General features: G+C 33.0%; 2 protein-coding genes across 7 annotated transcripts in view; one reads left to right on the top strand and one right to left on the bottom strand.

Moving 5' to 3' along the window:
* Window positions 1-13517, top strand: part of LOC105424479 (dipeptidyl peptidase 4 omega) — a 301174-nt gene extending 287657 nt beyond the window's left edge. For all 5 annotated transcript variants that reach the window (XM_089073120.1, XM_089073119.1, XM_089073115.1 and 2 more), the window contains 4 exons: window positions 2220-2414; window positions 7611-7771; window positions 8836-9047; window positions 9168-13517. In XM_089073120.1, the coding sequence (XP_088929246.1) occupies window positions 2220-2414; window positions 7611-7771; window positions 8836-9047; window positions 9168-9266 (667 nt within the window). In that variant the 3' untranslated portion in view covers window positions 9267-13517. The remainder of the gene's footprint in view (window positions 1-2219; window positions 2415-7610; window positions 7772-8835; window positions 9048-9167) is intronic.
* A 360-nt stretch (window positions 13518-13877) lies between these two features.
* RpI12 (RNA polymerase I subunit RpI12) lies at window positions 13878-15034 on the bottom strand. Of its 2 annotated transcripts, XM_089073121.1 has the most exons (4): window positions 14979-15034; window positions 14709-14915; window positions 14254-14488; window positions 13878-13966 (listed from the first exon to the last, which is right to left on the bottom strand). In XM_089073121.1, the coding sequence occupies exons 2-4, from the start codon at window positions 14839-14841 to the stop codon at window positions 13942-13944; spliced, it is 393 nt and encodes a 130-aa protein (XP_088929247.1). In that variant the 5' UTR covers window positions 14842-14915; window positions 14979-15034; the 3' UTR covers window positions 13878-13941. The 2 variants fall into 2 exon arrangements, with proteins under 2 accessions (XP_088929247.1, XP_011633024.2); XM_011634722.3 differs by lacking the exon at window positions 14979-15034 and having other exon boundaries at window positions 14709-14972.
* Window positions 15035-15568: the final 534 nt, after the last annotated feature.

The raw sequence follows: 15568 nt of genomic DNA, 5'->3' as shown, positions 1-15568 counted from the left end.
TTTGTCACCTTTGAAAATGTAGAATGACCGAGGCAAAATTAAGCTCATAGAAGAACTCTCGCAATTGCGTAGATGCATTTCGTTCGTTCGAATAAAGAGATGCGTTTCGTTCGTTCGAATAAAGAGAAGTTTGAGTTCCCACGGTTCGCTTTATCGAGTCGAGTAATTGTACTGTCCTCGTGTTTGAAACGGTATATTGGATCGCCCGAAGTTTTCACATATCACTAGAGTACTCGGACGCGATCACTTGTTCTCTCTGGTTTTCAATGAATTTCCTACGTCCAGTCTAGATTATCGATCGCATCAGTCAATGCCCGTGATACGAATCGTTTTCATCGAAACCGAGGATGGATCATCGAGCTTCACCCGAAATCAGTACTCTAACTTGATACTGTTAAATGAATATTCCTTTCTGTATTTCGCTAACAGTAAGTAACCCGCTTTGTATTTCGAGTACACTTGAATCGCTTTTGATGTAAAGATCAAAAGTTAACGAATCAACCAAGTATAATAATTCATAAAAACAAGATGTTAATGTTTTTGTTTTATGTGTCATGCGTGTGCGAAGTTTCTATCCTATTATTTTAAAGATATATGACATGATAAATACAAACTTTTCAAATCTCTTAGAATTGTAAGTTGCGTGAGAAGAAAAAAGCTTCTTCTTTCTCCTATCTTTTCTTTTTTTATTTTAAAAGATGAGAACGTTATTAAAAATTTTATTGTTTAGTTTAACGATATTCTCTCTGTTTTTTCACGCGCATTTAATGCATTTCATTATGAGATTTGCTTGTAAGTTCGGTAAGTTTGTAATATCAGTTTCTGTTGTGACATAACACTTCGGCATGAAGAGCCGCTCGATATATCGCGCGTTTCTAGCCATAACGCAATTTCACTCGTAAATTCTCCCCTTTATCCAATTCACTTTATTATAAAGATGTAAAGTACTCTCACGTGATTACGTCACTCTCTGCGTCGGAAATGGCACGAAATTACACGTGGCACCATTTACATGCGTATTACATGGGATTACTGCAGATCAGCATAATGCCAACTGTACTATGAATTTGAAGCCTGGTGTGATAACAGTTAACCCGAATATAATTTCTAAATTATATTTGAATTAACAATGCTAATAAAATTTATTTTGTGGATAAAAAAAAATAATCGAAAAGGATTATGTTTAATATATCACCCTATCAAGTATCTGCATTGTCACAAAGTTTGTGAAAAAATATTTTTATAAATATTTTTATATTTACCACGGCAAAATGACATAAAAACAATTAATCACGCGTGAATTTTTTTTTTCTTATCTCTTCGTCTTACGTTTATGGCTTTTCTGTATGAGCCAGTGCCCGATAGAGCTGATCATTGGTTATCATTACGGTCTATTTCGCTTCGATCGCACTATGTGTGTTTCATGATACTGCCGAGCGCCGTATCACCGTCATTCTCAAGAACATTCGCGTTTATATCACACCATCCTCGAGATCGTTACTATCCGTCTCTATTTCCGCGTCAGTGTCGGCGGTCTTGAAAATGCCGTATCAGAAAAGCCATCTTCGTTCTCGAACTTCCATTTCCTAATTCTCGTCGCCGTTTGGCTTTTCTCTTCGTGCCTTTCCCCGTCGTCTTTGAGCCTAAATTCTAAGGAAGTGGTACAAAGATTTTCTGCAAACGACCATTGAGAGCCATAATGAGCGTGAAAGCCGAGAAAATTGCACGCTAAACAATCAGGAAAGTAGCTAGTTACATCCGCTAAATCTAATGATGGAATTAGGATTTTTTTATAGAAGGAAATGGTCAATTTGGCCATTGCAAGTACCTAATTCAAATTTAATCATCGAACCATCGTATCATTTTTATTCTCTAATATTTTAGATCATGATTATATAATTATTAGTATATTATATTAGTATATTATATAATTATTAGTATTCTTTATATAAATTAATTAATAAGATAATTTCTTGTTTTTCTCTTACATATAATTTTCAAAAGATTAGACTTAATGATTTGAATACGATACTCGGCAGTAATAAGAATTAAATAAGTCTTATATTTGCTCTAGTTTGTATAAATGTTAAGGAATAAAATATATTCAAAATGAACAAATGTATATACACGTGAAATTCATTTATACATAAGCGTGAGCGATGAAATGTGCCGATACTGTGGCGTTTTGACAGCCTGTGTCACGCAATTTATCCTTTCAGATATGGTGGCCCGGATTCGTATCAGGTGACGGAGAAGTTTAACATCGATTGGGGCACGTATCTTGTAACAAACAAAAGTATCATATATGCCGCCATTGATGGACGCGGTTCCGGATTAATGGGTAACAACATGCTGTTCGCCGGATACCGGCGCCTGGGTACCGTCGAAATTACCGATCAGATCAACGTTACCAGGTAAATCTGTTATAAAATAATTTCGCTCCTCAACTTTTCTTTTCCAAAATTGTCCACTTAATGTTAAGAATTAAATGAAAATGAAAGCTACCGAGTTAATTACAATGAATAGTAATTTTTTTCGTGCAGTATTGGAACAATTTTGAAACGAAATTATCTCTAATTCTCTTTCTATTTATCTAAAATCTTATAAAATTATGTAAAACTAAATTTATCGAATTTTTCTCAGCGTAAGCCTCTTCTAAATTCGCTTAACGTATCCCTCTCGATTTCTTCGCGAAAGGGATTTAAGAAATAAGCGCGTCTTGGAATAATGAAAGAAATCACGTGGAGGACGCATTATATCATTAATCCGAAATTGGCTTCGACGGCAACCGCCGGGATTACCCTCGATGGTGATGTTAGCGGACATACGTAGGCCATCGCAGGCGGAATCTGAGAACCGAACGCCGGGCTCTCTCGTCCCGTGAAAGCGTGGCGAACAAAGTTTTTGTTTTAAGACAAACCTAATTATAGGGCGAGGTTTCAAAGTGACTTATCACCACGCGATCAGGATAATTCGCTAAACCCCAAGTTAACTAATCTAACTCCGGCTCCCCCGATGCGCGTCCGAGGCCGGGCATCGCGTTTAACGAAGTTCTTTTCACGGCGCGGGCACCTGAGAAAGCATCGCCGTCGCGTTAACAAGAAGAAAATTGCTCGTACTTTTATCTGAATTTATCGGCTGACCCTCTCCACGCCTGTGCCGTCGAGTGGCGGATACCACACGGAGAAGAGTCGGGCTCTTCTCTCGTATTTCCACTTAGCTGCCACGAGTAATTTATCTCGGTGGTGAGAAAAGGGGGAGAGAGAGAGAGAGAGAAAGAGAGGAAGGTAGAACCGGGACCGATGGCGAGAGAGTTCGCCACTTATATGCCCGCCTGTCTTTAAACCGAAAACATCAAACTTCCGGTCGTGATGAATAATGCCCATTCCGCGCCGGTGGTGAGGTCATATTTTACCGTTTAAGCGATAATGCACCGCGAGTTGCAAACTTGACATCGCGCATAGACTGGCGGTTCCGCAATCTCCGCGTGGAATCTCCGGATGGAATTTAGTAAATAGCAACGAGAGAGAGAGAGAGAAATTAGCGAGGTGATAGCGCAGTGTACAAATGTTAACTTTATAGATATACTTGGTAAACGAAAATACGATGACACGTAAATTTTTTTTTTTATTTATTTTCTTTTTATTTCGTGACGCTTTCAGAATTCTTCCAGAGTTTCACTCTATTTTTCCCTTTGACGACAATTTCTTCATAAATAATAATACCAGAATGATGCTGCTACAAAATTGCTTTCTCGTTGTTCGCTTCTAAATGTTTTAATAACTTGATTATTTCTTGCTCGACGCACTATTTTTGTATTGCGTTCTGTGAAGAAAGACAGAGGGTTGTTGGCGTTCGCTTGTGCTTCAATATACGAATCACAGATAAAAAAGAAAAATTGAATTGTACGTAGCTAATCTGATTTGTCACAAACAATTGATAATTTTTTATTCTTGTAAAAAAAAGTCGTGAAACTTTATTCTTCATCGAACATCAGTTCATTGACCGAAGTATCCACAGGTAAAAGAAAACGCGAGGAACACCTGGGACATGCATGTATTTTAAGTTCGATGCTTAAATAGATCATTAAATATTAAATAGATCAAATGGTGTCGTTCACGTAGTCCGTGCAATGTCTTTATTATGATAAGCGTTTATTTGAAGAATAATCGATCTATAAATGAAGCGAAAATTTGTTCTCGCTAAATACGTATGTAGTGTCGATATTTGCACTTATCACCTTTCATTAAAAAGAAATAATCTTACATGTCAGATATATTCTTCGTTCTATTTTCGAGCGCGTGGAAATTTTAGCGACGTAGTGGAAAATCTTAAAATGTGAGCTTGGTGGAGAACTTTCGCGTTAATTATAGAATTAATGTCATACTATTTTTTTTCTTATAATCTTGTTATTCCTTACGTTTCTGCACACAGGCATAATTGCTACTAATTATTTCACACGTACATTTAATTATCTCATTTTGCAAAAAAAATTTTTAAATATTAAATATCAATCAAATATTTATATTTAATAAATATTAATATATTTATTAAATAAAATAAAATTTTTTTAATTCTTTAGATTGTATACGTTTAATTGCTGATGTTACACAGTATTCACGAAGATGCAAGTGTTCTATTTTAACCACGGTGTTTTGCCGGTGCATCGTCCGGCTTATAAAAAGTGAGATTGGAAGCGAGCCAAACGATTGCGGAATCGTCCGACTCTCTTCAACCCGCGGTCGTAGTCCTTCCTGCCCATCCCTTGCGCTAGGTACCATCCTCCCTCTGTGCGTCAACTCTTCGCGAAACCCTTCCCTTTTGTTTCCTTTTTGCCAAGTCTTTGTTTCGTCATCGAGGCGACTAACCAGATTAACCAACTCGTCGCTGTTGGTCTGTCCCTCTGGTTTCCTCGCCCGCTTAATTGGTGAATAACGAGTAACGTAAGCGGCATTGAAATCTAGAAATCTTCTTAGGGTTGGTAACGCACCCCTCATAAGCGTAATGATCCTTTAAGAAGGGGAAAGCGACTAACAATCGTTTTGCTCTGAAGGGGAAGAATCGTGCAAGCGTAGTTGATCTGGAGATTGAGTGTCGTAAAATGAGATAATTAAATGTATATGCGGAATAATTAGTAGCAATCGCTTGCATACAGACAAAAGAGATTATAAGAAAAAAAACATATAAAATTAAGTAGTACGACATTAATTAAGTAGTATGACATTAATAACAGTAAGCATAGTTTGTCAATTAGTTTGAAAAAGAAAAAGATTTCTAGAAATATTTAAAAAATCCAATTGTTTTGTTACGATATTTCTTAAGCTCGCAAAAGGTAAGATCCTAAATTTAATGTTATTAAAAGTAATTAATATAATATTCTTTAAAATTCATGAAAACCGTACAATTTTTTACAATAATTTTTCTGGCTATATATAATAAACAAAAAAAAATATTCTAGATAATGGGCATGTTATCATCCCTTATAATTGCGATTTAAGGATTTATCTCATTCTCTAGAATTTATTTTCGTCGCGCTCGTTACCAATTTTGTTTTTAATTTCCTCGAAATCTTCCAATGATTTAAGGATTCAACGTACACGCGACTTTTATTCAAAGCAGCGAGCAAAAACTCGCCTTGAAAATTCGCGCAGCGGATCGCTGCTCGATAGGCAACCATCGAGCAACGAGAGACAAAGGAAACCACGGGAAATGCCGATAGAATTTCGTGAGACCGAAATACGTATCCTAGGGTGTACGTAACGGACGAGTCGCAAAACGAAAGAGAGGAGAACACGAGCACCTCGGTCCGAGGTTTCTTCCCTTTCCTTCCCTCGTCTCGTTTCTTTCCCTTTTTTTTCCCTCCCCCCGTCATTTCTTTTTTTCTCATGGGAAGAAATAGAATTCAACGTACCGCCGGTCGATTTACGAGGTAAATAAATTTCACCGAGAACGAGAAGAGGGAGGAAGAAACGAAATCTGCCGCGCATCGTCGTACGAGGAGCATTTACTATTTTCTAGGGGTGGTCGGCTGGCCGGGTGGCCGACCGGTGTGGGCGCTGATCCCACCGGGGCCATTATTATCGAACACACGAGAGATGCCAGAGACAATAGCCTGAAAAGATTGGAACGAAAGAAATACGAATTTCTCTCTCTCTCCCTCCTCCCTGCCCGGGGAGGGAGGGTAACGCGCGGCACTTCGCGCGCAGAATTCACTCAGGTTTCCGGAAATCATGAGGCGAGACGCGGCGCTCAATCTGGGAGACGGTCTGGGATACACGGGATGTCCCAGAGGTAACATCCCTTCCCTTGTCCGTGGATTCCTCGTCCAAATTGCAGTTGACCTTTCTCCGAGGATATTGTGACTGAATGCCGAACCTTTTTCCGAAACCCCTTTTTGATTTACAACGTCGAAACACGCCGGTAATTGGGAAAAGTGCTGGCGGGGCATTGTCCCGTTTTTTAAATTAAATGCAAAACGCGGATATTGTTGTCAGATTTTTGTATCGCCGCTTTGAAATTTAATTCCTTTTTAAAATATTTTTATACGCAAATTTCCATAATTTCAACAATATGATCAATTCACATTAATATTTTTAAAGCAACTTTGAATTTGCATTTCAAAGCAAAGGCATTAAATATGTAGGCAATTCGACAAAGTGGTATTTCTTAATTTAATAACGTTATTCATCAGTTTTCTGTGAGAGAACTTGATGTAAAAAAAATAACGTTGTAAAATTATTGAGAATGCGCGGGAGTTGGATTTTCTGAAAATTTTTTTCGATAATTGCAACGGCGCTGCTACAGAAAATTGCAATTGCGTGATACACGATTCCATGGATAGCATGCTACATATTCTTCACACACAACACACAAGGCACATTGGTGGCACGTATAATCGCGTCGAGTGCACACGAGATAATGGAGGATACGGGGAGGGAAGGAAGCAGAAATTACAAAGTATTCATCGATTCTTATCGCAAAGTGCTCGACTATCCTATTCTTCAGCGAGAAAGGTGATTGTCTTTTTATGAGCGCTGCGGCATTCTCTGGCAAAGGAGGGTAATCTCATAGGATGATCTCGTTTCTGCATAATCCTAAATGGAGACAAAAGAAACCATCATAGACATTCCTTTTGATATTTTCAAATTTGTAAATAGGAAGATCCTTGTTTCCGTAAATGTATCCTTTCTCTTTTATGTATTGTCACATCTGTCTTGTAATTTGCGACTCGCAAAATTGTTTTGAAAATTATGAAGAGTTGCTCAGAAGATTATTTCAGAATTATAAAAATTTATATATGTCTGCTCTTTTTCCTTTTCTCTTATATTATATTACAGATATTGTAATGAAATTTTTAAAGTCATTTAGACCCGGTTACATCATATTATTTTTGCTTTAAGCACGATTTAGATTTATCTTTATTTATTCAGAAATAAGGATAAAAGTACATGTTTAAATCTTGCTTAAAATCAAAATAATATTGGTGCGATCCGACCTTAATCAATTTCATGGATAATCTGTGTAGATGACGTATTTTAGCCACATCTCTCTGCTTCAATGTCGTATTTTCAACGATATTGATTCGAATCTTTTCTTTGCTTTTCTTGCAGGTATCTACAGGACAAATTACCCTTCATTGACCGTACGAGAACGGCGATATGGGGCTGGAGTTATGGTGGATACGCGACCGGCATGACGCTCGCCATGGACTTAAAAGGCGTCTTCAAGTGCGGCATGTCCGTCGCGCCAGTTACGGATTGGGCTCTTTACGGTACGTTGATAACTAATTAATAGACCGAATTAATAGCGCGTAAAGTGTGTTTACTTCAAAGAGAGCGAAAATAATTTAGAAACTAGAATCATTTGCGACAAGTATTCTTTGTAATTTAACGAATTACACGGCGTGCAGTCAAAAGGCATTAATAACAGATGTAAAAAAAAAAAAAATAAAATAAAATTTTGACGAGAGAATAAAATGATAGATCGTGCCTTACAAGTACTGTCACAAAATTAACAACGGTGCAAAAGCCAGAAAATATTTGCTGTCAGGATCAGGTTCTTATAACATTAAAGTTATGGAAACAGAGTTTACATTTTTCGTTGAAACTTTATCAGACGGTAATAAAAAATTAAAGCTAAAGCAGGAAATTACATTCGGTGCACGGTAATTATATTTAAATCAATCAGAATCTTGTTTGTGTATTCTTTTCTTAAGCTGGATTAATTTTGATGAATAGCTTGTTTTATATTCCGCGCTTAATTAGACTTAAATATATAATAAAGAACAAGAATAGGAAACGTAATTAACCGAAACCGGTATTTTTTGTCCTTATTGTCCGATGTTGCTGCGACATTAATTAGTATCACACATGGAGCAAAATTTTTCCAGCTTGGCATTCTCCGCTATAAACGAACAGTTGTTAAGAAAGTTTACTCGCGGAGAATGCGGCTTACTTAAAATGACTTATGCTAAGCTCATTTGGCTCTCGGATTTGTCTAAGAATTTCTTACGTACCGGCGTTTTTAATGAAGAAAAGTGCGCGCTCTGCGGAAAGGACGCGCCACTGCAGCTTTAATATTACTTTTTCAACTGCTTTAAATTCGTGTCAGCATTTACCTCCTTTTATTAGAGCACGCGAGAAAAATTACACGTGATTTACAGGATGATGTTGAAACGACTTATGCGCGGCGTCACACTTGTGTAATTTCTGCATAAGATATTACGCGCCACATGACGGCGTGAAATCATCCCCTCTTTTCGCCCTTTTCTTTTTTTTTTTTTACCCTCACTACGCTGCTCGTACTAATACGTCCGTGTTAATTGTGTAATTGCAGATTCGATTTATACCGAGCGGTTTATGGGTTTACCAACCGTCGCTGATAATATGCAAGGCTACGAAAAAGGCCAGCTGTTAAATAAAGTCGAGAACATCAAGAACAAGATGTACTATCTGATTCACGGAACTCTAGACGACAACGTGCACTATCAGCAGTCGCTTATGCTCGCGAAGGTGTTGGAACAGAAAGACATTCTCTTCAGACAACAGGTACGTTTCCGTTCTCGATAAGGGAACTTAAACGATCTTATGGCGTTTCAGACGAATCCAAATTAGAAGTGATCTAAATAAACATCAACAATGTAACTTTGCGAGTCTTTTGTATTGCAGACGTACACGGATGAAGATCACGGTATCGTCCAGTCACGAGCACATCTGTACCATTCGTTAGAGAACTTCCTGGATGAATGCTTTCAGACGTCATCATGATCGGAACATGGAATAGTGATGACAATCTAGATGCTGTACACCACCTGCCTCACACTTACCACTTGTAAATATTCTATCAAGTGTACATAGTTTATGTACGATATGTAATATGAGCATTTAGAGAATGTACATAGCGGTGTGAGATTGGCTCGGAGGATTGGAAGGATGAGAGAGAGAGAGAAATAGTGAAAAAGGAAGAGTGTGAGAGAGAACATAAAATGTGAGAAGAGGTAGAATTAATTAGGCATCAGTGTCGTCACGGAATTACGCAGGACAAGTCTGTAAAAAAAAAAAACATGTTTGATACATTTTTTAAAGTACCCGATCAAATGGTGTGTCGAAGGCCTAATAACGGCGCCTTGTCGGACCTCACAAAGTACTAGAGTGTATTCCGTATCATTGCAACTCGTACTTAAATTCGCAGCGCAGATTATCTTGGCACAGACATTGTACAAATGTTGTACCAACACGCGAATTTCACATTATTTCCTAGATGGTCAAAATGTTCCATTTCTAAATTTAAATTAATTGCGTAGACCATCAATAATTTGACCATCTGGAATAAAATATTTCATATTTATACATTAAATTTATTCAATCTTTTTTTATTATAACCGCATTCACGACGCGACGTTAAGTTAACATATCAAAATGTTCACATATATGAGTTCAGTTACTATCATGAGAGATGAGACTTCTTAATATTTTTGAAAAAAATAATGAATTAAATTTATGCTCTCATACACACATACACACATATGCATTCACACTTTTAACATATGAATTAAAAAAATATTAAAATAAAAAATTGATATTTAAAATATATTAAATGTTTTAATATTTAAATAATTAAAGTATATAATATAAAATAATTCATGATTTTACAAAATGAATATGGTATTCTTAAGGCTCCTGACTAATCACTGCGGTCATATTCATAATGTCATAAGCAAAAAAATGACAGTAAAATTTATTGCACGTAATTTGCAAATAGATATTTGACGACATTTGAGATGGCTTTAAGACACTTGAAAATGGATGGCTACTATTTTTTTTTCTTGATTTTTTGATCCTTCTTTCTAAAAAAAGACATGTTAAATCAATGCATCTCGCATCACTCGAAATTCTTGAAGTTTATTATGACGCTTTTCCGCGATGCTGATTGGTTCTCTCGCTGCGCTAACTTCATGAATAGTTGTTATTGTATTGATTTCACAGCGAGGATCGTTTTGACAATTGTGTATCAAGAAGTTAAAAAAAAAATATTATAGTGTAACAGTATTATAATAGTATAATAGTATAATAGTATAATAATATAATAGTATTGTATTAATTTTTGCTCTTGTGTTGAAAAAGATAAATGGCATACGCGCAGCGCACATTTGTAATGTCTAGTAATCAATAAAATTCTGATGAAATAAAGCTTATTTGGATAGAAAAATACATAAGTAAAGTTTGACAATTATTGAAAGAAGTGAAAAATATGCTTTTATATATAAAATTTGAAGATAACTTTAATTGCCGTCCATTTTTACAAATTTGCTAAATATGAGACAAGTCACATTTGCATAATTAAGCATATAATGATTAGATGCAATAAAAAATTTCGTCCATCAATACATCATTTAATAAGATTAACAAGGACAAGAATAAGAACAGACAAGATGAACAAGAATGAATTAATTTCTAATTTTTATTGCAATATTGCATCGTCAGCACGGAGTTCTTAGCTGAGAAGTCAAGAGCCTTAACAATAAAAATATTAAGCGATCGAATTTGACCGATATGGTTTAAATTTATATTTTCTTCTAGTAAAAAAATAAGATTTTAAAATATTCTGTTTTTATAACACATTTCATCAGAATACTAAAATTGATGAAAAATTAAAAAATTTCAAAAATTTCTTCATGTAAAAAAAAATATTAATTTAAGAAATAGAAATAATCAAGAATGAATCACTTGATACTCATAGTGTGAAATTTATTTTAAGTTTATGAAATATAAATGATTCTTTTAATCACAAATTAATACTTTTTTTTACATGAAGATTTTGAAATTTTTTAATATATATATATATTTCCTATTATGTTCTTCTGATGATAAAAAAACAAAGTATGTTATTGTGTATTGCACACATCTTTCGACAATAATATTACCGATGATATTCTGGAATGTAACAATTATTACGGCCTACTCAACGCGATGCGTAAATTGTTCACATTTGTATTTCAAAACTGTATCTGCCAATTGATTAAAATACGACACTTAACATTTCAATAATGAACTAATAGTTAATATGAAAAATACGTTAAATGATTATGATCTTAATGCAAAAATAAATTTCCTGAACTCATATATGTTATCTTAAGGCTCTGGAATACTCAGTGAAAATATAACATCCTTATGTATAAAGTAGCCAATTAGTATTGATTATTCTAATACGTGATATTAATGATCATTAGATCATTACTGTTACATTATATATATATATATATATATATATAATGTATTATATATATATGTTAATCAAACAGGTCTTGATGAAACAAGGGTATTGTATAAGCACAATCTTGTCTTTACAACATTCGCCGACAATGTAACCAATTAATATACGAAAATCAAAATTTTGCATACACAAAAGTGTGGGAGTTGAGCCAATCAATTTTTGAAATGTATTTAGAAATGTTCTTGATGCGTAATATATTTTCACAACTGTTTTATGATCAACTGTTGTAATGTTCGTAATTTTGATGAAAGTGCGACAATGTAAAATGCTGTATGGTGAACGACGAAATTTATATAGAAAATGGTAATCAAATTATACTTTCAGAAACAATGAGAATATACATGAAAGCAATGTTTTGTAACGATCTATAGTTAAGTAACATACATAATACATACATATTATTTTTTGTACCTCTGCAAATCGTTGCACGTTTTGAGAGAGGCATTTCACTATAAAAATAATATGTACAAAGACATTTCCATAAAAAGAATATTTAAAAAAGAATATTTAATAAAAGCATATATATATATATATATATATATATATATATATATATATATATATGCGCAAGTTATTAATACATGTTTTTTATAAAACATATATATACTTTATGCTATGGAATATATAATATTTCGAAGTATAAGAGTAACGTATTTGATAACCGCATTGTTATAAAAATATTGATTCCAATATTATTTTAATATATAAAATCTTTCAAACGAGTCGTGATAATAAAATCCTATCTTTCGAGAATTTTGAAGTTGATTTCACTATGAGAAAAATAATATTATTTATAAATACTAAAAAAAGGTCGTTATTTAGCCAATTCTTGTATTTATAATATCTTAAGTACATACTTAAGATATCATAAATCACACAATTATAGAGAATAATATTAACATTTTAAAATATCATTTAAAATGATCTTGAAATAAGAATGGATGGCTCAGATTCTACAAGATAGAGCACTATTAATATTTCGCTAATTAAACATATTAAATAACTTGAAAGAAATTATATAGTGAATTAGTAAATCTAATTTTTTATTTTTTAAATTTACAATTTTTGTAAAGACTTGTAAAATGCTTCAAATTCAAGATAAAATCAATTGAATCTTCTTCGAAGATAGGTGATTATTCTAGAAAAATTTATGTCCATCGCATTTTAATTGTTTAAGAGAATAATTCTTACGTTCCAGACATTGATCGCGTCTCTTAGTTATAAATTTCATTTCTCTATTTTAACTTCTGTGGGTATACCAGAGTGTTAAGAAAGTGCAATTACAATCACTTTATATAACTTATATTTCTATACTTTATGTAACAAATGCATGTAAAGTGCAATAATTAGTTTATTGAGACATTTTTCCTTAACATGAGATAGCATATCTACTTCTTATTATTGTTAGACCATGGGCAGATATTAGTGCCAATGTGTAAATGCATATATAGGATAAATAAGAAACTATCGACAAATTCTCTATTAAAAAGTTTTTTAATGCAAGGACCACTGTAACAATTTTGAGAGTGGATCAAGATGAATTTATTAAAATAATTGTTAACTTTTATCCCGACGACATGCGCATTGTATATACAAAATTACTTACTTAACACTTAATTAAGGTAACAGAGTATTGTTAGAAAGAAGACATTGTGACCCAGTAGAGTTATGAAATTATGACAAGTGTACTCTCTTTCACCACTATTTGTTGAGTGTATTATAAATAAAGCTCTATGTTTTATTAAGGTTGAGTATTTATATGAATCTCAAAAACTATCCTGCTTGCTATGTGCAATTATATGCAGGGATAGTAAACAAAACAAAGTCTATAAGTAATGAATTGCTATCACACACATTTTAATAAAAAAATATGTATAAAATACAAAATACAAAATATGTATAATATATACTACGAAATATTAGAATTTTCTATTTCTTTAATTTTGTCTTTTAATAAAAATCTAATGCTTACCTTCATCCAAAAAAGAAGATAGAAATGTATTTTACAGACAATAGAGAGAATCATGGCATATACAGTCAAACAAGATCTTGAACTTATTTTTGAATTTTAATTTAGTTTAGATAAATTCAATAAATCATTTCCAAACCTTTAGAAATGTATTTATTATATACATAAAAATATTTCTTAAAATACATAACACTGTTATATTAAGAATTCTCTGTTTCCTTGAATCTGCAAAGAAGATGATTTATACATTAACAAGATGTTACAAGCAACAGAAAAGTTTAATATAAAAAGTATAATGGCTGTGTTTGCAGAATTTATTTTACAACTGTTGGCCACTTCATATTGAGATTGAATTATTCTTTTAGATTTAAAAGTATATTCCAGTATTTAAAAGTAATATTTAAAAGTATATTCCAATCTCAATACAAAAATTTTCAATAATTATAAGCATTCTGCTATGTTACCAATATTTCGATACGATGTTAATAATATTGTTATACATGGATACATACTTGCACTTGGTACATGTATAAAATACAGTTTGCCCTTCATCAGCAGATCTCAATTGCAATGTGGCATAGGACATCTTATCATTTTGACATTGAGGACATCGTCGTTCTACAACTGGTCCCTCTGCATCATCATCGCTGTCATTGGCTTCTTTGGCAGATGCATAAGTATGTTTAGTATTAAAAGGAATCGTATGTGTCATTTCCATATTGCCGAAAACTTCTATTACAGAAGAAGCTAAAAATAAGATTAGAAACTAATTATATATATATATATATATATATATATATATATATATATATATATATATCATATATAATATTAGATAAATAATTGCGCGAATGATTCTAAAATACTTTATAAAATTTCTTGAATTATTATACAATAATAATAATATTAATTATCGTTTTCTTTGCCGTCAATTATCTTTTTTAACTAAAAAATGTATAAAATATACCATCGGAACCCCATTCTCTTTTGCATGTGTAACATGTAATTTCTCCTCTTTTGCCAAGCAAAGGTAAAATTGAACCACAATCCGGACAGAAGCCAGGTGCAGTAATAAAACAACTGTTTTTATTATTTGCCATCGTATAAAATTCACACTATTCAATCGATGAAGTTAAATTAAATAATATAACCTATAAATAAAGTTACACATCCAAAGCTAAACTGATTAGACCCGTTCTTTTTCGCTGAACTGGTTGTTCTTTTTGGCTGAACTCTTTGGTTGTACTCTTTCTTACTGGAAGAAGACAGATAAATTCTGAACTAGTGCAGCTAAAAAGAACAGACTCATTGTTATGGGAGTGTAGAGAATAAATGTAAGAGGGCAACACTGAATACATTATGCGAGAAACGCGCGAAATTTAACAGTGAAGAATAATGTAAAATATTCATTATATTTGAAGAATAATGTAAGATATTCATTATATTGTAAAATTGTTTATTACAACATTATTTTGTTCTTAATTATGTCCTAATATTTTATTGATTTCAAGAATTTAAATTATTGCGATTTAAAATTTTAAATTCTCAAAATCGTGATGACGATCGGTATAAAAAATAGTGCAATCTCCTTTCCAATTAGGTTTTAATATTTTGTCAATTTTTAATTTGATTTTTGCATTAAAATTTTCAAATTTAGAATTCTAAGAACGTGATTCTTCAAATTATTTTTATTTTAATATTAATATTAATAGGATATAGAATATTTAATAGAATATTTAATATTAATACGAATTTGAAGTTTGAAGTTATATGAAAGAATATTTCAATATTTCCTAAATTTTGCTTATTATTTTTTCTCTCTTTGCT

Source organism: Pogonomyrmex barbatus, unplaced genomic scaffold, assembly GCF_055798465.1.
Source record: "Pogonomyrmex barbatus isolate J1 unplaced genomic scaffold, ASM5579846v1 scaffold14, whole genome shotgun sequence".
Taxonomy (NCBI): domain Eukaryota; kingdom Metazoa; phylum Arthropoda; class Insecta; order Hymenoptera; family Formicidae; genus Pogonomyrmex; species Pogonomyrmex barbatus.
This window is presented reverse-complemented; position numbering and strand designations above follow the sequence as displayed.

Coding starts and splice junctions, on each gene's coding strand:
- RpI12 (XM_089073121.1), bottom strand. CDS start 14,841: ATGGCAAATAATAAAAACAGTTGTTTTATTACTGCACCTGGCTTCTGT. Junction 14,489..14,708: donor AAGAGAATGGGGTTCCGATG/GTATATTTTATA, acceptor TCTTATTTTTAG/CTTCTTCTGTAATAGAAGTT. Junction 13,967..14,253: donor TATACATGTACCAAGTGCAA/GTATGTATCCAT, acceptor TCTTCTTTGCAG/ATTCAAGGAAACAGAGAATT.